General features: G+C 40.3%; 4 protein-coding genes and 1 long non-coding RNA gene across 6 annotated transcripts; 1 reads left to right on the forward strand and 4 right to left on the reverse strand.

Moving 5' to 3' along the window:
• Window positions 1-769: 769 nt before the first annotated feature.
• LOC100181545 (obg-like ATPase 1) lies at window positions 770-6,390 on the reverse strand. Its single transcript, XM_002124959.5, has 7 exons — window positions 6,135-6,390; window positions 4,952-5,062; window positions 4,186-4,329; window positions 3,305-3,445; window positions 2,627-2,764; window positions 1,850-1,984; window positions 770-1,413 (listed from the first exon to the last, which is right to left on the reverse strand). The coding sequence occupies exons 1-7, from the start codon at window positions 6,270-6,272 to the stop codon at window positions 1,021-1,023; spliced, it is 1,200 nt and encodes a 399-aa protein (XP_002124995.1). The 5' UTR covers window positions 6,273-6,390; the 3' UTR covers window positions 770-1,020.
• A 457-nt stretch (window positions 6,391-6,847) lies between these two features.
• Window positions 6,848-23,273, reverse strand: LOC100183919 (apoptosis-inducing factor 2-like). Of its 2 annotated transcripts, XM_002124612.5 has the most exons (10): window positions 23,262-23,273; window positions 11,593-11,598; window positions 9,693-9,898; window positions 9,511-9,629; window positions 9,050-9,175; window positions 8,692-8,784; window positions 8,408-8,516; window positions 8,200-8,352; window positions 7,611-7,811; window positions 6,848-7,317 (listed from the first exon to the last, which is right to left on the reverse strand). In XM_002124612.5, the coding sequence occupies exons 3-10, from the start codon at window positions 9,880-9,882 to the stop codon at window positions 7,130-7,132; spliced, it is 1,179 nt and encodes a 392-aa protein (XP_002124648.1). In that variant the 5' UTR covers window positions 9,883-9,898; window positions 11,593-11,598; window positions 23,262-23,273; the 3' UTR covers window positions 6,848-7,129. The 2 variants fall into 2 exon arrangements, with proteins under 2 accessions (XP_002124648.1, XP_026691526.1); XM_026835725.1 differs by lacking the exons at window positions 11,593-11,598; window positions 23,262-23,273 and adding an exon at window positions 10,709-10,788 and having other exon boundaries at window positions 9,693-9,854.
• LOC113474477 lies at window positions 9,561-10,849 on the forward strand. Its single transcript, XR_003396133.1, has 2 exons — window positions 9,561-9,652; window positions 9,942-10,849. It is a non-coding gene; the product is annotated as an uncharacterized LOC113474477 (long non-coding RNA).
• On the reverse strand, window positions 11,159-14,756 carry LOC104265891 (CD209 antigen-like). Its single transcript, XM_009860959.3, has 5 exons — window positions 14,303-14,756; window positions 13,762-13,876; window positions 12,634-13,507; window positions 11,827-11,977; window positions 11,159-11,555 (listed from the first exon to the last, which is right to left on the reverse strand). Exons 1-5 carry the CDS (start codon window positions 14,392-14,394, stop codon window positions 11,285-11,287), a joined length of 1,503 nt encoding a protein of 500 aa, XP_009859261.1. The 5' UTR covers window positions 14,395-14,756; the 3' UTR covers window positions 11,159-11,284.
• hh1 (hedgehog homolog 1) lies at window positions 15,060-24,194 on the reverse strand. The gene is given in 4 exon segments (NM_001032462.1): window positions 15,060-16,455; window positions 19,035-19,166; window positions 19,221-19,347; window positions 23,534-24,194. Coding segments are annotated over 4 exon segments (1,674 nt in total). The 5' UTR covers window positions 24,158-24,194; the 3' UTR covers window positions 15,060-15,664.
• Between the last annotated feature and the right edge of the window lie 1,077 nt (window positions 24,195-25,271).

The raw sequence follows: 25,271 nt of genomic DNA on the forward strand, positions 1-25,271 counted from the left end.
TTCATTCCCGCATTCAATATCATGCATATACTTGTTGTGTAAAAACATCATGCCTGCATCATGACCTACTCAATTATTAAGTAGGCCATGCCTGCATTTGATTAACTTAAAAAAATGTTATTATATAAACATGTTGTTACCTCTTCTTAAACTGAGTAACGTGTCTTTGGTTGCAAATGTAGTATGTATTTTTTTTATTCTTCATGGGTGAGGTCCTTGTCACGGACTTAGGATTTAGGCCAGATTTGGCCCATTACCCCAACACCCGGAGAGCCCGTTTAAGTCCTTGGTGCGACTGGTGCCGCGACACCGCATCGCAGTAAGACGAGTATTATTGGCACCATTTTTTATCCTCCTATGCTTAACGAGTTACCACACTTTTCAACTTTGTGTATGCTTTTGATGTGAATTAGGATTTGGACAACCTATTAGTGACCGCTGGTTTGGAGCAATGTCCGTTAAGTGTCTTGCCCAAGGACACATACGCGATCAGTATATTAGTACAGCCGTCGAGCATCGAACCGTGAACACTTTGGTTTCGATGTAGGCGCCTAAACCAACATGTACTATATATGTATACTGATTATTATAATGTATCTCATGTGCCATTTGCTAAATACACCGAACTAGCAGACTGTATTGTACATTGTTTTGACTGAGATTCACATACTTGATTCTTCGAGAGTTAAAATCATATCTATATAACGACTGCTTTTGGTGCCATTATAAAGAAAGCTTTTCCGATTTCTACAATAGTCGACCGGAAGCGTACCAGCACAAACTCAATTGTAATTTATTATTTTTAACCCAGAGAGTGCAGACCGGTTTAAACCGCTTCTAGCAGCAACAACATGCATTATCATTTAAAAGAGCAAACTACATCACCAATTCACGAAAGAAAGCGACGACCGAAACCTGGAGACCTCATAAAATGAAGTAAAACTGATAGTTGCCTTAATATGCTGTGATTACAGACAGAGTATAAGGCCACAACAGTTGGAACTTTTCATGGTTGGCACGTCATTTTTTCTTTGGCTGCGAGGGCGTGTTAAACTTGAAAAAGATGATGTCCCCATCTTCTACAATGTAATTTCTTCCTTGTTGGCGATACTTACCGGCTGATTTAACTGCAGACTCCGAGCCAAGCTCTTTAAAATCAGAGAATTTCATAACCTCTGCCATAATGAAGCCTTTCTCAAAATCGGTGTGGATCCTCCCAGCAGCTTGAGGGGCGAGAAAGCCGGTTTTGATCGTCCACGCTTTGACCTCGTCCGCGCCTGCAGTGAAGAAGTACTGCAGACCAAGGCATTTAAACCCGGTTACCACAATCTTGCTAAGAGCTGACCCGACCGAATCCTTGTACTGTTCCTCCAGGTAAGCCTTCCGTTCAGCATCGTCAGCCATTTCAGCTAACTGAGACATAGAAAAGCGCTTGTTTCACATGTTTCGTGATATATTCGGATATTTCGTGAGTAAAACACACCCACAATTGTTAGGAAGCACATGGTTTGTTAAAACACCGGTTTTATAACGACATTCGTAAACCGCCACGTGAAAAAGGAATAAGTTACACTCATTCATATAATTAATACATGATTGTAAACAGTAAGACTGTTGTAAACACCTTTAAAAAGCTGTACTCACTAACTACCCAATAATGTGTCTACTTTTTATAAAAAAAATATGTTTAAAATATTCCATATTAAAACTTTACTGCCTGAAAAAATCTTAAAATTATATTCAGGATAACTTTTGCCACTTTTACAGCTCCTACCAGAAACTGCTGCTAAACAACAGAAAAAAAATGTAATAAAAATTTAATCTGTATGTTTATCAGTCAATCTCATACCTTGAGTTCAAACGCTCCCGAAAATGGGATTAGGATCGCTGAAGAATCATTCTCAGTAACCCAGGTTTTAATCTTCATCAGCCATTTGTTCTTTTTCCGGATGTAATCCTTCTCACTCAAGTTTACGAGATAAATCTGGAATAAAAAGGGGTCATCACTCATCATTTATTTAAATGTGTCCTTGGGCAAGACATTCAACGGCAATTGCTCCAACCCAGTGGTCACTAATGGGTTGTTCAAATTATTAGCCATGCATAAAAAAAGAAGAAAAAATTAACCAACTCAAAAGTGTATGAAAACATGTGTTATAACGAATGTCGTTTTCCTGACACGCGAGGATAAAGTAAGTTACAATCAATCATTATTATATAAATGTAATGAATGAATGAATGTAATTTGCCTATATTCTTGCAGGCTGAAAACGACAGTCATGATAACACGGGTGTTCTGTTTCAAACACCTCGTTGCATGGAATAATTGCTTAAAATCCAGAATTTTGGGATTAATAGAAACTTGCACTGTTTTAGGTGCATTGCCATTTAAAGCACTCTACACTAGTTTTTGAAAGTTGAAGGTCTTTTAAGTACATGAAGGTCTTTTAAGTACGCAAAGAACTTATTTGGGTTTACTTATCAAACAATTACCACAAAATAAAACAGAATCAAAAAACTGTTTTCAGAATCAAAAAACTGTTTTGGATAAAATGGTCTCTGTAAAAAATGGTACGCAAGTAGAAAATGTCAAGAACAACAGCTCAAAATAACAGAACTATCAAACCTGTGGTTTAGAGGTTAGAAAAAGATGTTCGTTAAGGACTTCGATTTCTTTTCCTCCCCACTCCCCATCTCTTACAGGTTTCTTCTCATCCACCAACAAAGTCTTGATCTTACTAAGCGTCTCAAACTCAAGTTTGTACTGCAGTGATAAAGGTATTTGATTAAAGATCTGTTGACATGTACCGATGTACGTCTGTAGGGTAAGATTAAGTGACCCCCCCACCCCCGCTTAAAATTACTTTAAAAAAACTATCAATTTGCAATAGATTAAATTGATAAAGTGTAAGCATTGATTTAAATTGGTTTTAGGCTGGATCTTAAGGGATTTAAATTTTAATTAAATCAACAAAGTGAATGTAACTTGCTGTTGCGTGACTGTTTTTCTGTATGGCTGATAATTTAAACAACCCATTAGTGATCACTGAGTTGTAGCAAAGTGTCTTGCCTAAGGACATATACTCCCACAATGGTGGCAGCGACGAGCCTTGAACCCATTACGTTACAAAGTCCTAGTTATGTGCAGGGGCGCTAATCATTGTGACATTGCGCCGGACAAAGCGTAATAAAAATACCTGGCAACTTTATTTGACCATTCTTTCTAATATCACAAAACAGATATATATATAATAAGTATGAGTAAAATACAACCAATTCTACACCTTATCCTTATTCAACAAACCTTTTTCTCACCACCTCGACTGTAGACCTTCTCAAGTTCAGCTAATCTCTTGGTTAGGTGCTCCACATCCTTCAGACGAAGTTCTTCTTGAATAATTTCCAAATCACGAACAGGATTTACATCTCCTTCAACATGGACAACCTGTGAGCATATTTTTACAATCGCTTTTATTCACCAATAAGAATACTGTTTAGTTTTTACTTTATACATTTATATTTATTCGCCTATAAGAATACTGTTTACATTCAATTACCTAAGCAATGATTTCTTTATACTTACATTTATTTACCTAGGAGAATATTGCTACGTTCACTTTCATTTACCTATTAAAATACTTTTTACATTCACTTTCAATTACCTATGAGACTATTTATGTTCGCTTTACTTACCTAAGAAATTATTTTTACATTGTTTTCATGAACAAAAGAAAATATTTTGAACATTCACTTTAATTTACCTAAGAAAGTAGGGAATTATTTTTATATTCCGATTTGCATTCATTTACCTATTAGAATACTTTTTACATACAGTTTCATTTGCCTAACTTAAAAGGGTACACAAGTTCGCTTAACGTACACCCTCTGTGTACTGGATCTTATAAAAAAATATAAAAAGGAATAAGCTACAATGGATAGATATATTAAATATATATATGTTTTCAAGGGGAAATGAATTTCAAATATATATATATATTAAAAAAACAGTTTACATGATGGCCCAAACTCAGATGCAGAAAATGCATGCTAAACTTGTATCACAGGATTAAGCAAGTAGTACAAGCTCAATGAGTACTGAGTAGCATAATGAACTGTTGCAAGATATCCCATTTCATATATGAGAATCAATGTAATCAATTAACTTTTTAACAAGCTATTCATTACCTCTGCATCATCAAAAGCACGAGTCATGTGAAATATTGCATCACATCCACTGATATGGGAAAGAAAAGCATTTCCAAGACCCTGACCTTCATTTGCACCTTTCACTAATCCAGCAATATCAACCACTGAGAGAAAAGCCGGAACCTGAAAAGTATTTTTAATAATAATTTAAGTTTATGTGTATTAAGTATTTCTAGGGTGGGGGAAGATGGGACACATTTTTATTCTATTTTCTTATCCCATATTTCTAGCAAACAAAGAACATTCAAGGGATTATAAAACCGTATCCTGAGTCAGGACTCCCATAGACAGTTGTTAATTGTTTTAAACAAGGCCGTGATCTTAGAATATTAAGTGCTAAAGGTGACCCATCTTCCCCCACCCCACAATATACATTACAGACCTGGTAAAAAATAGTTTTAAAAAAGATCAAAATAGTTTGAAACAAAATTGTGTCAAACTTTTGATTCAACTGATCTAAATTTACCACTTGACCTGGCTTTGTGGCTTTACATATATGTGTAAAACTAAAATGATAGGAAAAGGAAAACTGTTGTGTAGATAAGAAGATGAGTGTTACGTAATTGTCCAATATCAAATGTGACCGAATGAATGTAACTTATTTTATCCCCACGTGGCTGAAAAACGTCAGTCGATAAACCTGGCCACACAGGTGTTCTGTTTCATACACCTCGTGCCAGCTTACGAGTTACCATGTATGTTACTTTGTAAGTGATTTTTGTTTACTGAATGGTAACTATCCTACCTTGCTAGCAGGCTTGTGGTATTTGCAGAGAAACTCCCATCTTTCATCAGGAACTGGAACTCTGCTCTCATTGGGATCAATCGTACAAAACGGGAAGTTTTCAGCAGAAGCCTGAAGTGGAATAAATATCACTTGTTATCCTCAAATGACAAAAAAATGAAAAGTTTGAGGGTTATAGCATTAACATAAACTAAAACAAAGTAATAATTATAATATATATAAATATAAATAAATTTAATAGCCTGCCAAAATAAAGTAATAATTTATAACAAATAGGTTACAACCATGGCACCTACATGAATCTTTGTTTTATATTATTTGACTGCTAATCACAAACTTCATAACAGGCCTGTGACTTTTTTACACTTTCTTATATGCAGGACCCATTATTAAAACCCTTTTTATAAAGCTTCGATATAAGTTTTAAAAGTGGAAGTTTTATGCTTTTTAGCTACCGTAATGAAGAAAGGATTGATCAAAGAGTAATAAACAGGTGGAAATAAATAACAGTCAAAGTTAATATGACATGATGCCTAAGTTATAAAATTTATATCATATATATATATATATATATATATATATAATATATATATATATCAAATCAAGGCAATTTATTTTACCAAAACACCAGCAGAGTTATACAAGTATATATACCTAAATTATATTACGGTAATCCTTTAGCTGGTGGCCACCTCAACTTTGGTTTCAAAATGTTCCTTAGGTCTCACTGATACCCACTGTATAATTTTTTTTTGAAAACACTTGGGAGCTCGTGTCAAAAATTAACTTTAAAAATGCGCGAAATCGTGCTGCGTCACCGTATTTTCCACACCAGCTGTTATGAATTAAACCAAGGTTGGATTATTATGTCATAAAATGCGTATTGTTACGTTTGATTCCTACGTTAAAACAGTGGGAAAAAACAAGGTTATAACGTCGCGTGATGTATGTAATATACCACTATTGTGACGTAACAGACCGCGATTGTGAGGTAATAAACCTGTTAACCTTACGCAAATCAGACGAAACATTTTTAAAGTTAATTTGCAACATGAACGTCCGACTTTTTTGAAAAAAAATTATACACCCCTTACTGGTACCTGCTGTAACTGAGGGCTATAGAACATTTTGAAACCAAAATTTCAGGTGGCCACCAGCTAAAGGATTACTCTATATTACATACCTCGCTTTTAGTTAGGACATTAAAAAAAGTGGATTTTCCGACATTTGGCAACCCAACTATTCCTATCTTCAATGATGTGCCCAGTCGTCCCAATATTAAAGGTGGCTTTTCAACTTCCTTTTTCTTCTTTGGTGGCATGGTGTCTTTTTACACCAGGCCAATGTGTACAATCCAAAACACCAAGTATCAAAGCTACAACTAATGTCTGACACAAAACGAAAACGATTATTACCAAAATGTAATTTTAATCCAAGTATACAAACAATCTGTAAAAAAAACGTAATTCTGTATAACAAGATATATTTTATGTCTTAAAACTGACTGCAGTTTCATTTATTCGACTTTGAAACTATCAATACTGAAAATACAAAACTTCACAGCTGCAAAGCCATAAGTAGTTTACATTTGAGCACACACGTCGTGCTGGATGGAAATTATAAGTGTTTGCAACAAAATGCCAGCTGACAGTTGACACTTTTACGTGCGACAACGGCTGTTGGGCACGTTGCTCTACCGAAACAACGTCCAAAAATGCAGTTTAAATCAGAGTCCATAGAAACACGTCAATCGGAGTCATGAAAGTCATCGATATTTCTATGGCTCTGGTTTAATTAACAATCAGTCAAACTTACAGATTCTATTAAGCTTTCTTGTGATATTATACAATATCTTATATTTTTACCTTTAACTGACAGAAATGTATGCGTACAAGATAAAGTAGGGTATAGGTGTTTATTATTTATACAGGGGGTTAATGTAAAACAGAAAAAACACTGTTGTGAAAATTTACGATGTTACAGAAAATACGCATGCTTCATAATACAGGCAAACAATTTATACAGCCGTGCAAACCCTATACCATTTTGTAACGAAAATAATTTTAAAGGTAGTGCAAGTTATGGTCATTTCTAGAGGTAAAATGTGAGAGAATGATGTGTAAGTAAAAAGATTAAACAGCCAGTATATACAAGCGAAAACAGGCGACTTCTAACAGTTTAGACTTTGCTCCCTTGGCAAACTTCTGGTGTGATAGCTGGCAGCTGCAAGCCAAGGTCGGTCCATGTTGAGGATGAGTTACGATCTTTCCCCTTCGCCATCTTTGTTGGAAAGTTTCCAAACTGCATTCCACATATCTGCGAAACTCCGGCTTCGCTGCCCACTGATACCAAAACCACTTCCATAACTAAAAACGAGGTTGTTATTACAAAGTATTGACAAAGTGTTGTCGAGTAATACAACAATGCTGCGCCTAATATTACAGTGGGTTGGGGGAAGATGGGACACCTGTTTAATTAGTTTTCTCGTCCCATTTGATAGTAAACAAAGAACCGAGAGAGAATTGTGAAACCATTTTCTCATATCATACATAGACCGTTGTTAATTGTTTAAAATACAATTAGGATATTTTGATATTATACTAAATGTGTCCCAACTTCTCCCACCCTACTATATGTTTTTTATTTGTTTTAAACTTACCTGCTTTGTATGCAGTCAAAGTTGCATTGTTGCATTCCGCTATCAAATTTGCTTTGACCACCTTTGCGTGCTCGTTAGGTGTGCATGGGGTCTTTTCCTCCTCCACACTTGTGACGTCACCGACTGCGTAGATATTGTCATGACCTTTGACCCTGAGGTAGTCGTCCACGTCCAGAGTGCCATTCGGCGAAATAGATTCAGCTGCAAAAATGTTGCTTTAGGCGTATAAAATTTCTTGTTCGGTATCTCGGCACTGCTGTGGTCGTGTCTGCCTTTAAGTTCAGAAAATACTATACTTCGAGGCTCGATTTACAATAGTATGGGGGCGATGGGACACCTTTTTTTCCTTTTTTCTTGTCCCATTTGGTAGTACAAACAAAGAACATTCAAAGAATTATAAAACTGTATCCTCACGACTCCCACAGACCGTTGTTAATTGTTTAAAACACGATCAGGATATTTGGATAATATGTACCAAAGGTGTCCCATCTTCCCCCAGAGTACTATACATAAGGGATTTGCAAGCCTCAGACAAATTTCACTAAAATTTAATTAAACTTCACGTATGCTTTGCGGTATTTTTAATTACCTAAATCCTTTTCGTAAAATCCGTTGTTGATTCGGGTGCCTTCAGTATTAATGAGGAAATCCGTTACGAGGACTTTCCCGTTCTTAGTTTTCAACACCTGGCCGTCTGCTCGTGTGTTTGTTATAACAGATTCAAGATTGTAGACTGAGTCGTCTGAAAGGACATTAAAATTAGGATCATATTTTACGCCGTATTTCCCAAAACTCACTGTGTATAACGGCAATCCCTTTTTGCTGCAAAATGTTAAGCAAGTTTGCCTGTAGAGCTGGTTTTGCCCGTTTTGTCACGAGGTGATCTTCGTCAGTGATGATAATCACCTGTACAGGTTTACAAACCTATTGAAACTGTTTCATACACGAATTTTAATGAATAAATACTAAACTACCCTAACTATACGAAATGAGTAACTATACGAACTAGCTATACGAAATATGTAACTATACGAACTAACTATACGAAATGGTTTACTAAAATGCTGAAGTAAAAACACACCTCTTTTTCCGGAAAAGCAGTTTTGATTTCTCCCGCCATTTCTACGCTGTTGTAGCCACCCCCTATGAGAGCGATTCTGTTGCAATCACTCAGCTGAAAATGTAAGCAATTAACTTTGTCAGCAACGTTGTATAGGTTAAGAATTTAAAGGTGGCAAAAATGCTATATAGTAGGGTGGGGGAAGATTGGACACCTTTAGCATATTTTTTTTAAGTATCCTGATCGTGTTTTAACAAGTTATAACGGTCTATGGGAGACGTGAGGATATGGTTTCAAAATTGAGAAGTTGGAATGAAAGGTGTCCTATCTTCCCAACTCTACTATCTTAAACAACCTAATTAAAAGCACTTCGTCTTACCTCCAGTCTGTACTGATTGAGCAAATCCGCAGCTTTTGCAGCTGACAACTCTGCGTTTTCGCCGCCAAGTTTGAATGGAAAGGGCATGTCTTCTCCAGTAGCGATAACCAAGTGTGTATAGCGAACCTGTTGGTTTAGGGAATATATTGTAATAAACGTATATGCCGATGCCAAAGAAAATACTGATAGCCATGTACAAGTAAACAGATAAGTGTTTTTTTAGTGTTTTCATATACTAGGGTGGGGAAAGATGGGACACCTACTCATTCTATTTTCTTGCCCCATTTGGTGGTAAACAAAATAAATTCAAAGTATTACAAAACCGTATATCCTCATAACTCCCATTGATCGTTGTTAATTGTTTAAAACCCAATCAGGATATTTGGATATTATGTGCTAAAGGTTACCCATCTTCCCCCATCCCACTATATTAATTACAATTTGATAAATGAGTTTCGAACCTGGTATCCGCTTTTTAAAGTCAGCGTCTTGTTATTAGAGTCCATAGCAACCACTGTCCCCCTCTGGAACGAACTTCCGAGCATATCAGCGAAGGGAAGGAACATATAGTTTATAAACTCTGCGTGAAATGACAAAATACAGGTATTAAATGACTAAAATTTAAATTTAAAGAAGTTTTTACCTTCGTTGACTGCTGCTCTCATTGCGCCGTGGTTATGGTACATGGCGTCACGAGGGTCAATCAGCGTCACTTTGCAGAAATTGCTCTTAAGCAGTTGTACGGCTAGATAACAGCCTGATTGGCCACCGCCGACGATAACAACATGCATGTTGTCTTGATAGGCTACTTGTGTGGAGTTTCCGTTGCCCATGGTAATAGTAGTTTAACTTTATACTTAGTTTTAATTCTATTTCTCTGTCGTGCTCGCAGTGCTGATCTGCAACGAACGCTGTACTGTTCGTATTTATAGACCCGATTTCTACGTTTTTCTCTGTACATCATGTGACTGGGCCGGCATCATGAGACGGTATTTCCGACCACGAGACGAATTGTTGTACACGTGGAACTACCAATGCTGCACGTGCAACATTTTGTAATGCAATCGTAGTGTTCTATATTTTCACTTTATTCAGTTTGTATTTTGCTGACTTGGTGTACCGTTTAAATATTATTATTGCACGAGGCGTGCATTTGTAGGTAACATTGTAAATTCGAAAGCACACTGTAACAAAAACAATTATATTAGTCACAACAACAATATAAAAATAAAGCTGTTTGCCTGTATAGTTCCATACTTTTTGAATGTTTAATAAGTCATTTGAGTTATACCGTTTAAACCCACGACCTGAGCGCCTGTTATAAGGCAGACGTAAACAAGGAGTGACGTCACACATATTTTCTCAGCGCGTGTTTTGTTCACTATCACGAGACTGTAGTGGCGTGAGGCGATTCAATCGAATGATGAAATAGTGAATAGTATTTTGTAGTATAACTGATTTTTGACGTCATGCCGCAAAATAACAAATGGACACGTGTACTAACTGACATGCAATTTAGCCATTGTTATTTATTGAGTAATTACTGCTAAGAAAACCAGCACATACACGCTTTAAGTTTAACGTGTTAAAAGGTGCACCAAGCAAAATGCACTGGCACATTAGTTTATAATTATACGGACCTGAACATAATGTTCTTACCCAATTATTGTTTTCACGTAGATTTCCACGTATACCAGTACTGTGAATCCGAGTCTGTATAGCAATTCAGCATGACCCTTCATCGGAATGTACCACTTTTAGTTTAATAAAAACAAACAGAAACCGCGCTGTTCAACGCAATGCATTTCATTGAAAAAAGCAGTAGGGCGTTACGCGTTAATGCTACAGGCAAAACGAGAAATAAACAATTATTACACAAGAGCAAGAATTGTATTTGACTAATCAAGAGTTGGCGGGCGGAATGACAACGTAAAAGCGTGTGGAATAATACGGTGGGGGAAGATGGGACTTCTCTTCATTCTATTTTCTCGTGCTATTTGGTAGTAAACAAAGAACATTCAAAGAATTATGAAACCATATCCTCACGACTGCCATAGACTGTTGTTAATTGTTTAAAACACGATCAGGACAATTGGATATTATGTGCTGAAGGTGTCCCATCTCACCCCACAGTACTATATACATCATTCAAATAATATAAGAAATTCAAGTTAACTATATGATAATTAAGTGTTCGGTATATTTCTTCACAAAACAGTTGCTTTCAGTGTAAACCTATGGCATTCCCTTTTCACAGAGTGCATAGTTTTGCATGCTAGTTTGAAAACTAGCACATTTTAGGTCATTCCACTTTCCAGTAGCAGCCCGAAGCTCTGCACAATCCTGACCTGGCCCCCAGTCGTTTGGTTGGCCAGCGGCCCAGTTTGCTTCATACTGAGTAAGCTTTCTGCCATCGGTCCACTGCCATGTACCCTCACTTAAGCTGTCAGTCAAACCAATCCAAACATTTTTATCAAGCGGTTTGACGAGATACTCTGAAAAAAAACTGTGAAACACAAGTCGTTAAACAATAAACTGTTTACTAAAATCTAATTTTACAATCTGTCAAAGCAGGGTAGAGTAAGATAGACATATTTTCATGCTCTTTTCTTATGCCATTTGATAGGTAATATAAAATATTTACAAAATTATTAAACCGTATCCTTACGACTCTAAAAGAGCCTTATTAATTGTTTAAAACACGATCCGAAAATATAAAATTTAGGTTGTATGGGCATCGCATCTTACCCAACAGTAATTCAAATTTAGCTACTTACTTGCTAAAGTTGTTTCGCGGGCCCTCTATAGCCAAGTCGCTAGATAGCGCCAAACATGCGCTCCTCGCTGCAAGCCAGGACGGGAATAATGCTTGCAAAACTTTGTAGGCGTATCCGTTAGATGCCGAAACCCATCCGATATCTAATTTTTCTATAAAAGAGCATATGCATTTGGTTTGTGTATTTAGTCATGAAAAGTAACTTCGTTAAAATATATAAGTAGGGTGGGGAAAGATGGGACACCTGTTTATTCTATTTTCTCGTGCCATTTAGTAGTAAATAAAGAAAATTCAAAGAATTATGAAACCGTATCCTCACGACTCCAATAGACCGTTGTTAATTGTTTAAAACACAATCAGGATATTTGAATGTTGTGTGATAAAGGTGTCCCATTTCCCCCCACCATACTATAAGATTGTGGGGTGAGATGGGATACCGTAAGCACTTAAACCCCATATATATTTCCTGATCGTGTTTTGAACAATTAAAATTGATCTTTTATATAGAGTCAGAGTTGCAGGTTTACAGTTATACAATTCTGTAAATTTTCTTTGTTTACTACCAAATGGGACAAGAAAAGATAATGAAAAAATGTCCCTTCTTACCCCGCCCTATACTATATATGTGCGGGTATATATGCGCAGTGTAAAACGACATGTGTGTACAATGGGCAGTGTAAAACGACATGTCCACTAGAATAAGAACCATTTTCCTTTTTATAAGGATAAGAGATATTGTGTACGTTTATAAGGATAAGAGTTATGATAAGAGATATATACAGCTTTATGTGTCTAAATGGTTGCTTACCACTGAGCCTTTGCGTGAGAAAATTAGTGGTATTGCTGATGGAAGATATAGCAGAATCTGTACGCGATGCTCTTGCTTGTAGAACTGACACAGAATTCCGAATATGGTAAGCGGTCTGTTCTGCCAATGCTTTATTACGAGCGACGATTACGAGCATTTGCTGGTGTGCATGTGCTCTTGTGTCTGCCTCGGCATTGGTGCTGGTACGAATGAAGGTTTGTAAACGTGTATGTTCTTCTTCTAGCTTTGCATCGCATTGATTGGAAGCTTGGTCGAGGACCTTCTGCGCCGTTTTATTTATCTTACTTTTGACTTCTATCATTAGAAAATGGTTTTGGCTTTCAACTATACTGTACACTCCGAGGAGGCTGCGATTGAGAGTTTGCTGATACTGTTTGGTGGCTTCAAGCGTTATATTAGGAAGATTACTCAATCGCGCCAACTCTTGTGAGAGAAACTGCACATCTGACCCTAGTTGAGAATTCGAGTCGTTTAGTTGCGTTACATTCCAACTTAGTTCATCAAAATGTTGCGAAATTCGATTGTTTTGAGATTTGGAGTTGTTCAACGCGTCTGCCAACGTGACAAGTGTATTTCCGTCAGTATTCACCTTGATTTCCATGGCTGATATTCTGTCTTCTAACCATTGAAGTGTAGCAATGTGATGTAAAAACGCTCTTTCCAGATTTTTAAATTTTTGATTGGTCTCGTTTTTTAGCTTGTTTATGTATTCCTTTATATCCAAGATGTCTGCCACGTACTCTGCGTGTTTTTTATCTTTATCATCTTTCGGTTGCATTGTTTCGCTTGCACTGCCGCCATCCGCATTTCTCGGCAACGAAAAATTTAGCATAGTCGTGTTGTCTGTTACATTCTTGCAAAAAAGAACAAGGTTTAAAAACACAATATAATAGGGTGGGGGAAGATGGGACACCTTTTATTCGATTTTCTCGTCCCATATGGCAGTAAATAAAGAACATTTAAAGAATTCTACAACCATATTCTCACGACTCCGATATAGACGGTCGTTAATTGTTTAAAACACGATCAGGATATTTGGATATTATGTGCTAAAGGTATCTCGTCTACCCTCCCCCTAACTATATGTCTCTATATAAAACATTTTACCGCAAAATCTTTGGCAACTGTTGAAATGTAGTAAACGGGAACGACAATGATGCTGCACACAGCTACGATGGCAATTACTACGATTATTGTTTCTCTCATAAACCTTCTTGGTTGTCTGTAATATAATTTTAAACTTAATTTGCGCAAAATTAATAGGCACCACAAAAAAACTATAGCTTTAAATATTATACAGTAGGGTAGGAGAAGATGGGACACCTTCAGCACATATTATCCAAATACCTTGATCGTGTTTAGACAATAACAACGGTCTATTGAAGTCGTGAGGATACGGTGTTATAATTCTTTAAATGTTCTTTGTTTACTACCAAATGGAACTAAAAAATAGAATGAAAATGGGTCCCATATCTTTCCCCTCCCTACTATATAAAATTCGATGCTATCAAACACACCATATACATACAGAAGCAGACTTTAAGTAATATTCCCACCACAAAAACCATATATAGGCTCCAAGCTGCTTGCAAACTTAATCGAAAATTCGCAACAATAGGCTGGGAAATTTTCGCGGTGTTGAACCTACGGATTTAAAGTTTCTTCCTTTTCCATTGGTGCCGGAATTTCCTCTGATCTGGTAAGGTAGGAGACGCTTTCGCTTTTCCTGGAGAAATGCATCTTTGTAGGACTGTTTTATATGAACCGACGTCTATCTATCCGCTGTTGTTCTCTTTGACTGTAAATTGAGATATTGTCTCTACCAAGAATGCCGCGGTCGTGCTTCTACGAAAACTCGGGAGTAAAAGACCTAGCAAATATGCTCGTTACATTTAAAAGAAGCCTATCTCGCCTTATGTGTGTTCACAATATGTTGAGCAAGCACATTAGTCGTTGGTGTTTTCCTAAGTGTATGTGTAAGCCGTTGTCCACTGAAACAGATATGTCTTAAAAAGCAATGATATTGCCACTACAGAAATATATAACTGTCATGTGAAACTTAAGTGAACAACCCATCCTATAAAATCAGCTAAAAATTATATAGTAGGGTGGGGAACGACGATCACCTTTAGCACATAACATCCAAATATCCTGATAGAGTTTTAAACAACTAACAGCGGACTATGCGAGTTGTGAGGATATGGTTTTATAATTCCTTAAATGTTCATTGTTTACTACCCAATTAGAGGAGAAAATAAATTGAAAAGGTGTCCCATTTTCCCCCACCTTGCCATATAGTATCAAGTACATTTGAACATAATTTTAAATTTTCTGTGCTTCCAAACTATTGGAGATAAAAACGGGCGAAAAATTAAAATCTAAAAGTTATCATTTCCACCATAACATGCTGATCTCATCATCCTTTAATTCGAAAAGTACATGTCGTCATCTTAACCTCATGCGCATTGAAGAAGCGAGGCGTGAAGAAACCATTAAAGCACTTTGCTGACAAGAAAATACAACAACAATAATATAAGATAAGAAGGGTATAAAAATAGGAAACATGAAAAGGAAACGCAGATAAAATGACGAGATATGTATGTGCAATCGGGAACGGTAAATTAAAAAAGAAACAAAGAAATAACAACAGCATTGAAGTTTAAGTATAAATGAAACGGGGAATAATGATTTCAAAGTAGCGATTCCACTTCAGTATATATAGTACTGTAGGGGGAGACGGGACACCTTCAGCACATAATATCCAAATACCGTGTTTTAAACAATTAAGAACGGTTTATGGAAGTCGTGAGGATACGGTTTTATAATTCTTTGAATGTTGTTTGTTTACTGCCAAATGGAACGAGAAAATAGAGTGAAAAGGTGTCCCATTTTCCCCAACCTTACTACATGGAGCGTGGCAGCTCTGTACGGTTGTACTTAAATATTACAGACTTAGTTTAAATGCTTTTCTGTTTACGACCCCAGAAGGGCCTCTCGCACGCATAGCAGTCTACTCCGCCCAGAAAAACCAACTGGGCAAAACCTTTGAAAAAATCTGGTGCAATAACTTAGAATATAACGATATGCCATCGGTCGGCCGCACTGGTCCGACGTGTGTACAGTTTCGGTGGTCTTTGCTGTCACCGTTAAACCATAAGCTTAACCAATGGTAGTAACGAAACGGGGAAACCACCGTGTGCGCTATGACGTCACTTTCGATGACGGCGTAACATGACGCTGCTGTTCCACCTACTATGATGGTACCACTGTATGTAAGTGGGGCATATGCTCCACTTGCAGTTTCAATGGTTCGTACGCTCACAACACGAGACGGCCGTACGGTGGCGCTAGGGGTGTCGGGACCAGTATGCGAATTGGGGAGTGTGTAGATGTAGTCGCCCTGGCGTACTTTGGCAGCAAAGCTGGAATGCGGTGAAGTGAAATCTTGGAGACCGAGTCGTTCGTTGTTTTGCTGTGTTGCATTTGATGTTGCAGTCAACAGGGAAGCGTCATATGTTGGCTTAGATACGTATATCAAGTGATTTCGTGTCAATGTAACAGAGAAGCCATTCTCTGTTGTGATCTCTACCATTTGGCGATAAGCTTGGTGTCCTGAAACGATATCACTTCGTGCATCCATAAACGAGAGGAAAGTGTCAGTGATGACTGCACCGCTCTTGTCTATAGCAAGCACTTGGTCTCCAGGTTGCAGACTGGAGATTGGGACATGTCCTTCACCAGGAACGATCACGGTTGACTCACCAGGAAAGCATCCTCCATATTTCGCTGCGTCCGATTCCTCTGTAAAAGCAGTTCAAGTTAAAAATAGAAATTCTTATCGTGAAAGTGAAAAGCAATCGTTGGTGAGAAAGCCAAAACGAAAGGCCAGGTATTTTCTCGCGTGATGCTTTTTTCTCGTCTGTTCGAAATCATTTTAAGGAGTCTGGGATGACGTTTATTTACGATTCCGCCGCCACACACTTTTCTTTGGGCATGCATTCGTGCACGTCGGACCACGGCCGAGAACGGGCGAGAGGCACTTAAGGTGAGGAGCGGGCGGTCTATTTGAAAAGGAATGTATACGAGCACAAAAGGCGTGGCTATGGAGTTGTAAAATCAAGCCAAGTAGTGGAATTCGCAAGCAAGGAAAGGTCTGTCGCGAGTTGTGTCACGTCGTTCCCGTGTTATACATTTGCCGAAGCATAAAACGCTGTTAACGCGAGCCACTTCCTGGCAGTTAGCGCCGCGCCCGATTGGCCGTTTCAAAACAAAAAAAGAACGCCTTTCGCGGCTAATGTGTTCCGACGTTTATTTCCCGTGTTTTGTTAGCGCGAGAGATGATGCTTTGTGCGTGATTGGATCGACGTAGGGTTCGGCTGGTCAGGTAGCTTCTTCCAGGAAAGCCTTTTCGAATCCAGACGATACTGGGTTGACAAAGGCGTATTGGCGCCGATTGTCACTTGTGAAGTCATAATAAAAATAACGCGCCGAAATTATCGTGTAGTGATTGGTTCGGTTTGTTTTTCAACGCGACAGGCTATGAAAATTCTTCAAGCTGGCCTTAAGCCTAAAGGATTGGTGCGACTTATCCTTTTTTACAATCCAGGCCTGTGTCCTATCAATAGCTTTTTAACGCCGCCAACTTTAGCCCCAAAATCAACTTTTCGATTGCACGGTGCCGGTCTTATTAAAGGGCGGTAGGGATTTGGAGCAAAATTGCAGCGTGTAGTTGCTTTGAAGAGTTCATTACATGACATGAGGTGCGAGATATAACCAAAGTTTGGCTGACTTGCTCCACACACTCCCTCTTAATGTAGGGTGACACCGGCTGTTGAAATTATACGCTGGCTAACGCGGCCAGTTTCCGTAAAAGATTACTTAAAGCCGGTCTGACACGACTATTACATGGTCGACAGTTTGTTATGACTGGCAAAAGCGGTAACTCCCCCCCCTTTCTTGGTGGAACAGTACGGTGCAGACATCGCCCGAAATTGCAAGGTTTCTGCAGCCAGCAGGAGCCCATTTTGGGAAGTCTTTTAAAACAAAGGTACCTTACATCAAACAGCTGTCAATGTATTCGCATTATATCGGTTGAATAGAACGTTTCCAATACTTCGGTGTAACGTACACAAAACCGACGAGTGAATGAATGCGGACCAGTTTGTTTGGAAAAAAGCGTTCAATAGACATTATTTACACGAGCAATAGCATAACCCTGGCTGTTTTGACAAGCACTGTCGACTCTAAAGAGTTGGCAAAATTTTAGAACCAATATTTTCTCAGATAACAGTCTCAATCGTCGACCCGTTATGCCACTCTTGGTTATCGCTTTGTTTGCGAGCGATTGTCCTATGATGGCGGCGCTAATTTTCGGGGAGTGGCTATGTAGGTTGGCTATGACAATGATATTCTCACTTCGTTTTAGCCCGAACATCAATCAACCCTTAAACGGTTGATACAACGGACTGGCTTTTCAGTGGCAATTGCCGTGACTAAGTATTTAGTCGTTTAAATGGAAGACCATTTTGCTGCGCTGTATGCGATTGCGAAATTTTTATTTATAGGCGACTCTCAAAGCTTTTGTGCGAGTCGGCCGGTCCATTTAAATTTTTTAGAAATTAATTAACTTTATAAAATAAATATATATTTTACAGCCTGACATCAAAGGGCTATTAATTTATCCGGAATGGCTCCACGAAGGCTGCGTTTCAATATCTCATTCCAGTCGCTAGTGATGGCAAAAGTCAAGGCCAGGAAACGAAAACAGATATTTCTAATTGCGCGACAACAAACAGTAGTTGGTAAACAGAATGGTTGAGCATGCGCTTGTATGGTCAACAAGCAAAGGAGGCGTGCGGTCGCAGTGGTTACTACTTCTCAACGGGAATTAAATGGTTCGCTTAAACCGCTTAAACGAAGCGAATGTTGTTTATTTTCAAAACAGCAGAACGTGGAGAGCGAACTGCGCAGTGACACATCGGCGCGTCCGTTTCTGCACAAGCTGTAGAATATTCCGACTGATCCTCGTCGAGCAGCCTTAATGAAAACAGGCTTGTGTCTTAACAATCGCCTTCGCGTGTCACGCAACGGGTGACTGGTCGGGGAATGCGAGGACGGTCTACTATTAACAAGATATTACGTGGGCCGAATACAAGAGTTTCAATGCGAGCTTGCTTGTCGCTAAAAACAGCCACATCCCAGTCGCATAAAAGCCGATTTTGGAGCAGCGAAATTTCGGTTCAATCGAATTCCTCTCCCAATTTGAAGCCCTGCCCACATTGGGCAGATCAAACGAAACAGCCGTATAAACAAAATGCAATTAACTTAGTTGCCTCGGTTCACGAATCCGTAACATCTTTGCAAAAGTTTGCTATACTCACCAGACTTGACGGAGCAGTGGACGACCTTTCCGTCATATTTTACCCAATCGAACCCTGCCACAACTGCAAGCCGAGCAAGAATCGGATATTTATTTCTGTCTGCATCATCAGTCGTTATATCAACGGCTCGACCTGTACAGTTAAATAATTATAGTTAAATTCTAAAGCAAAATCTAGCATATATACCTTCATAATGCAAAGGGTCGTTGGCTTTATCGTTCCCATCGTCCCATGCTTCGAGAACTTTCAGTTTGACACGCGCCCATTGGTTCGCTACGAGGATTGCAAGGTAGTCCAGTCTAGCTCTGCATATCTGTAATGAACATAGAGCATATGTGTTAAAATGGTTTAGCAGGTGATGTCATATGCGATAGTGGGCGGTCCCGATCGCGAATGGGTTTCTGTATGATTTCTGGCAGACCTTGGATTAGTATGTTTAGATGTTAAGCATATAACGGGGTGACATGGCGATGAGAGACGGCCGATTACGCCAGCGCCTCGCCCCACACTTTATTGGCACCTGCTTTCGGGGACGTTTTAACACACGATGCGCTCCGTTTGGAACTCTTTTGAGTGAGTGTTCTGTTAAAACAAGAACGCAGGGCTCTTTGGCACGCACCGACGCCCATCAATTCAACTTACGTTAGAAATACGCACCGGAAATCGGCAATTTCTTAATTGAGTGATGCGGTTAAATTTAAACGAGCCGTATACATGATTAATCGAATCCACTTCTGTCAATTGCGGCTCGGAAACAATCCGCAACCACAGCATCAAATGTTAACTATTACGACTCCGAGCAATCTGTTTTCGTTGCATTTCTTATTGGACAGCTGGTACGACACACCCTCTCCCCACCACCAAATGCAGCGAGGAATATGCGGTAACGTCAGGAGATTTTCTGTTAACGGTTACTGACTGTTGCTGTTGTCAGTTAGCGGGCAAAGCGTGACTGTGACGGTCGATCCAATTTTCGTCGAATGCCTTTCCAGGGATGGCATAATTTCGACTCGGGTTTCTACAGGCGAAAGGGTCGGCAGCTATTTTCGTTTTAAGCGGAGGGTTAGCGGGAAAACAGTACGGGTGGATTTAAAAGTCGCTCAAACTAAAAGCGCTAAAAAAACGCCCAACCGAAGATTTAATCCACGCCTCGGATACAAGCAATTACTGAATAACTTTGGCGTGACGCCAGTCCCACCCAGATATTGTTTGGACACTGTCATAAGTCGCGTCGTGCCGTCCAGCTTTTAGTGAAGTGTGGGTCGTGGAGATCTCTTCCGCGCGAAGAATCGCCATTGTGGTATTGCGACCCGTGCCATCAAAACACGGAGGCTGTTTTGGTTTATAATTGACGTCTAGGCTAAAGTGCTGGGATTAGGGTAAGGCTCGCTCGGGCAACAAAAACAGGACGGCTTGTTTTTAGCGTTAATGATATACCACAGAGGCATTTTTCGGTGGCATCGGGTGTGGACGTGTAAGCGAACATACGTCAGTTGAAAGTCATGCTCAATTACAAACGCTCAAACCGCTGATCGGCCATGTTGTCAAATTGAAACCTTTTAGTGAGGCGCTAAAGTTAACACATTTCACTTTCCGCAACCCTTTGAGAAGATTCTACAGCGCCAGAAAACTAGTCCATATACAAGACGAATTGCTGCTGTGACTACGTGAGAATTTAAGCCGCGACGGCAACTAATTTACTTAACCCGATCGGCGATTTTCGGACGGATGGCCGCATTTTTGAGCGATGATGGCGGCAAGGTGAGCCCGTATTTCCGGGCCTCGAAGAGTAATTAATCCTGCCGCGCGCCGACGGTGTAGGATATTACCGCAGTGGCCCAAAACAAGTCCTCGATTATGAATTAAGCCGGTAGCGCTCGGCGACTTGAGTTCGCCAGGAAGAAAGAAATCCGCCGAAGTCTGACGACTGTTTGCGGATCGGGTAACAGGCTATGTCCGACTCGTTGACAACCAGAGCAAAACAAGCATAACATATTACTACTGAAAGTTGCACCTCGGGTGTAAAGGTGGACCGGGTTCTCACTAAATTCCTGGCTTAGGTTCGAGCACAAAAGCTGCATGCGGTGTAACGTTATACGGCTTGTCCGCGGATCGATGTCTTAACATTGGTCGTGCAATCAAACCCGGGCAACCGCGAGCCAAAAACTCGCACGCCCAACGAAAACAATAACTCAGTTCTGTCAAAAGCCTACCCACGACCACTTAAAGAGCAATTCGCGAATCAACTGATATGTAAGTATAAACAGTCGCGGCTCGCCGGCGGTGCTTGAGTAAACGAATACATAGAGGCCTACATTGGCGACCGCATTGGGGTATTATACACGCTCAAAATGGCGCGCCCGGAAGAGAAAGTGCGAAACTGGATATTGCGTATCTGCGTGTTCAAAGGCCATATTTTGAAAAGCGACACCTTGCAACATTTGAACCGAAATTAGGAAACGGGTGTGCTGTATAAACTATGCGCATATTCTTTAAAATGTTTGCATATACATTCCAAGGGTTACTTTACCACCTTTGTGCTGAGCAAGTACATTAACCTACACACCCGTGTCAAACTGTAGAAAATCGTGTTTCATTACATTTACTGTAAAGTGGGTTTCGTTAAAAAAGTTACGTATTTTCGCAAGAAATTTACAAAACATACGAGTTTTTATAAAAAAAAAACAACGTTAATATATTTAACTCAAACTGCAAATAAATCTCAATCCAAGCGATGAGCAATACGAGGGCGAAGCATCAGCAGACATTGTATTATTACGAAAATAAACTTTGTTTACTTTGCAGAAACCGCCAAATGATGGGTCTGGCAATGCGCATCGGTTGGACTAAGCCTTTGGTTCGGCACTACAAAGCAAACATAGTCACAACTGCTGCCCGTGGGTTTATCTTTGTGTCACGCCATGGTCAGTTCCAACAGCAGAAAGAAAACTTGGAGAAGCCGCTTCTTTTACCACGCATTCTTGCGACGGGCAGGCTCCCTAATTGCTCCGAAACATTCTTTGAACTGTGGCGCCATATGTGCTGTGAAATTAGCTGCGTGTTAAGCAGCTTACTCGAGCGGCGATGACAATCGATTTTCGATTCGGCCATGTATTATTTATTTCGCAAATTCACAAGTTCTTGACTTGTGGCCCCGACAAACGTGATCAACGGATGTGCCTGTCCTTATAAACAGGACCGGGCTGTTCGTTCTCGCTCGCTTGCAATTTTCCCAGGTTATACTTAGCGAAGAGTGAAATCGAATAGTTATGAATGTTCGACGGGTCACAGCGACTGGGCAAACACGAACTGGCATATTCTGCTTCACCACAACCAGTCGGCCTGCCGGATATCGTACGCGCGCAGGCGTAACCGCAACCGTCATTTAGCAACGTAGGATTTATATATATGTATCCTGGCAATTGCCATTTAGAAACATCGAAACGTAAAGGGCGATGGTTCTGCCAACGAGCAATCTAACCATGCTTCAAGGCTTGCGACATTTCCTTTACAGAAGCGAGGCGGTTACGTCATAAAATCGAAAGCGGCGAAGCAGTGAACGGGGCTATGTTGTAAGCCACTTCGGAGCGAATGAACGCATTTCTCAATCCCAGCGCCAACCCGCTTGCCAAGTACAATCGAACGAGAAAGTGCCTCGCAATTTGTGAGCTTTCCCACGCGCTGTACATCGTCTGATTCTTTAATACTTTGTTGACGCTGCCTTGTCGCAGGTCTGTCGACGGTGGAAGTCAGGCGGACGTATCTCTATGGCCGTTGAACGGAAAACGAGCCACAAAACCGCGTGAACTGCTGACGTTTTGTAGCCCTTTAAGTGACTAATTGCGCTCAAGTCACGCTGATGAGCGTTGTGATCTTTGAACAGCCATGTTCAGCGCTTAGCGGCCAAACTGTCATTCAACTGGCCAAATGAATCACTGTCAATCCTTTAACGGCAATTACGCATACGTCTAGTCCGCGATCAATCGGGCTTAAGGGGTCAGGTATGCGATGCGTGTTACCTTTACAAGAGGTGTAGCGGTTACGAGAGTCCACACGGCACACTTTGAAGTGGGGACGGCTTAGAATTATTAAAAAGTGGAATTTCCTTTGACCATATGGGTCGATATCCTGCCCGCGGCTTTTTCGGTTTAATTGGTCTCGCTGAAGGCATGTCAATGACTCTATCATTTTCACTGCTTCCGTCATAATACACTGGGAGGGTCTCACATTGAATAGGTATAGAGCAATGAACTTGCTATTTGGTTGAATGGACCACGTTATTGGTAGCCAAGTACCACAACATGCGTTTCCGTGTGGTTTCAATACGTGATGTGCTCACTACTATATACGCCAAAATATTACAGACTTGAATTGGGTTGTAAAACCTATTTTTAACGTGTACGCAAAGTATTTGCCCATTACGCAATCTCTGTATATGTAAGCAGTTGGATTTTTAATTGAGTAAACAGTTAGCCATGAGTATAACGTAGAGTACGAACCGGGGTCATGAAGCGATCCTCATTGCTTTCTTCCTCGTCCCGGAACTCGATATCTGTGTTCCAATTCGGCACCAGCTCTTGTCGAAATCGGGGAGTATCAGCTCTAATGCGCCCGGTGACCGGCCCGCTTGCCCCGATCGTCTGCTCGGACATTTTCGGCACGTATTCACCTTTCAAGAACGGCACAAGCTCCCGACCCGGCATCCGAGAGCCGCCGCTTCCGTGCCCGGGTCGGCACGCGCCACACATCGACACCCCGCCCAGGCTTGATCGGCGCCTAAGCAGTCTTGTGTCCATGGCTATGCCGCTGAGCAAAGGGGCTACGAGCAGCGTCCACGCCAGGAAGCCTGCAATGTGGACTCGTATGGAGGCGCAGGTCGGTAGCAAGGTACAGTAGCCAGCACCTGACCGATGCGATTTATGTTTGCGGGTTGAGAAGCAGAGCCGCTGCAGCTGACGTCGCCGTAGGTTGCATGTACAGATCAAGTTCGTGAAGCGTTGGAGTACAGTTTGATTGCACGAAGCAGCGGGGGTTCTGCTGCCATTTTCGTTACAGCAGTCTTGCGTTGAGTTGACATTGTCCGGTGAAAGACGAGCTTGAACAGAATCCAGATCTTCTAGCATATTTATATTATCTTTCAGCCTTATACATTGATATCTACCTATCTATATACTGTCGAAATAAAAAAAACACTGGTCATTTTTTAAAATAATCCAATTCATCATGCAACCAACGCTAGATTATGGTAAAAACTGCCAACATTTTTGGTGCTCTAATACGTTTTCCATATGCATTCTAGAATATTACAAGACAAAACGCTCAATGAAAATAGGAAATCCTGTCTCTACTCGTCTTGCCTGAGTTTGCTGTCTCGTAGCAGATTACGCTGGCAATATATCGATTACATAATCCTCTATGGTGTCTTCCACGGACTGCATGGTGAGCAAACGATGTACGATAGCGGGCGGCGCGCTGTCAAATCGCAAACGTCGACAAACAGAGACGGGCACTACGCTTTAGCTGACTGTTTTCTTGTTGCGTGTAATCCCGCCGAATCGAGTAAATAGAGTGCCATGCCGCGTCTCACGCAGCACATTACAGCAAATCAAGCGCTGGAGTCATGTATTGATCTAAACGTCCATGTTTGCCGAACCCGCATACCCTCCCACAAATCAGTTTATCCTGAACGCTGCGATAAACCATATTGCCACCAGCAGTAAGCACGAGGTAACTATATGTCGCTGTCGATCGTCTGACTAGCTACCCCGGCAGGCTCCCTATTTATGAGGCGACCCTCATTCCAAGTGCATTCCATATACTCTCTTTTTTCGCACACAAGAGTCATGACCACAACGTACGTATTCAACGGCGCTTTTTAAAGATTTCACACCTCGTCGTCTTTTGATTTCTTGTCGTTTCTTTTTCTCCTAATCTTCGTCCGTGCGCACATACTACAAAACGGCGGGGCAGACTTTAAAAATCAATAGAACTGACGTTTACATGAGCCTGGCTGACAAGACGGCAAAAAACAGAAGAAGAATCATCCTTTTGTAGATGGCTTTTTACGACATTAACTTTTCAGACGAACGCAAATAATAACGTTCCGTGTATTTTTATACGCTGGACCGCTTTCGGTTTACGACGCCTTTCAGAGAAGCGCTGGCTGTTCTGCAAGACTATTCCTGTTATAAGCATCTATTTTAATCGAGCTGTGGTAAGAACAAAGCAAATTCCATA

The sequence above is a fragment of the Ciona intestinalis genome, chromosome 8, assembly GCF_000224145.3.
Source record: "Ciona intestinalis chromosome 8, KH, whole genome shotgun sequence".
NCBI lineage: Eukaryota > Metazoa > Chordata > Ascidiacea > Phlebobranchia > Cionidae > Ciona > Ciona intestinalis.

Bases quoted from the DNA above. Each gene is read 5' to 3' on its own strand.
- LOC100181545 (XM_002124959.5), bottom strand. From the start codon at position 6,272: ATGCCACCAAAGAAGAAAAAGGAAGTTGAAAAGCCACCTTTAATATTG. The intron at 5,063-6,134 runs GTATGTAATATA...ATTCCACTTCAG, and splicing joins ATGTCCTAACTAAAAGCGAG to GCTTCTGCTGAAAACTTCCC. The intron at 3,446-4,185 runs GTAATGAATAGC...ATATGCTCACAG, and splicing joins GTGCTTTTGATGATGCAGAG to GTTGTCCATGTTGAAGGAGA.
- LOC100183919 (XM_002124612.5), bottom strand. From the start codon at position 9,882: ATGGGCAACGGAAACTCCACACAAGTAGCCTATCAAGACAACATGCAT. The intron at 9,630-9,692 runs GTAAAAACTTCT...CATTTCACGCAG, and splicing joins GAGAGCAGCAGTCAACGAAG to AGTTTATAAACTATATGTTC. The intron at 9,176-9,510 runs GTTCGAAACTCA...CTAAACCAACAG, and splicing joins CTTTAAAAAGCGGATACCAG to GTTCGCTATACACACTTGGT.
- LOC104265891 (XM_009860959.3), bottom strand. From the start codon at position 14,394: ATGCATTTCTCCAGGAAAAGCGAAAGCGTCTCCTACCTTACCAGATCA. The intron at 13,877-14,302 runs GTAGGTTCAACA...ATTATATTACAG, and splicing joins AAGGAAGAAACTTTAAATCC to ACAACCAAGAAGGTTTATGA. The intron at 11,978-12,633 runs GTAAGCAACCAT...GCTCTTTTATAG, and splicing joins TCTCACGCAAAGGCTCAGTG to AAAAATTAGATATCGGATGG.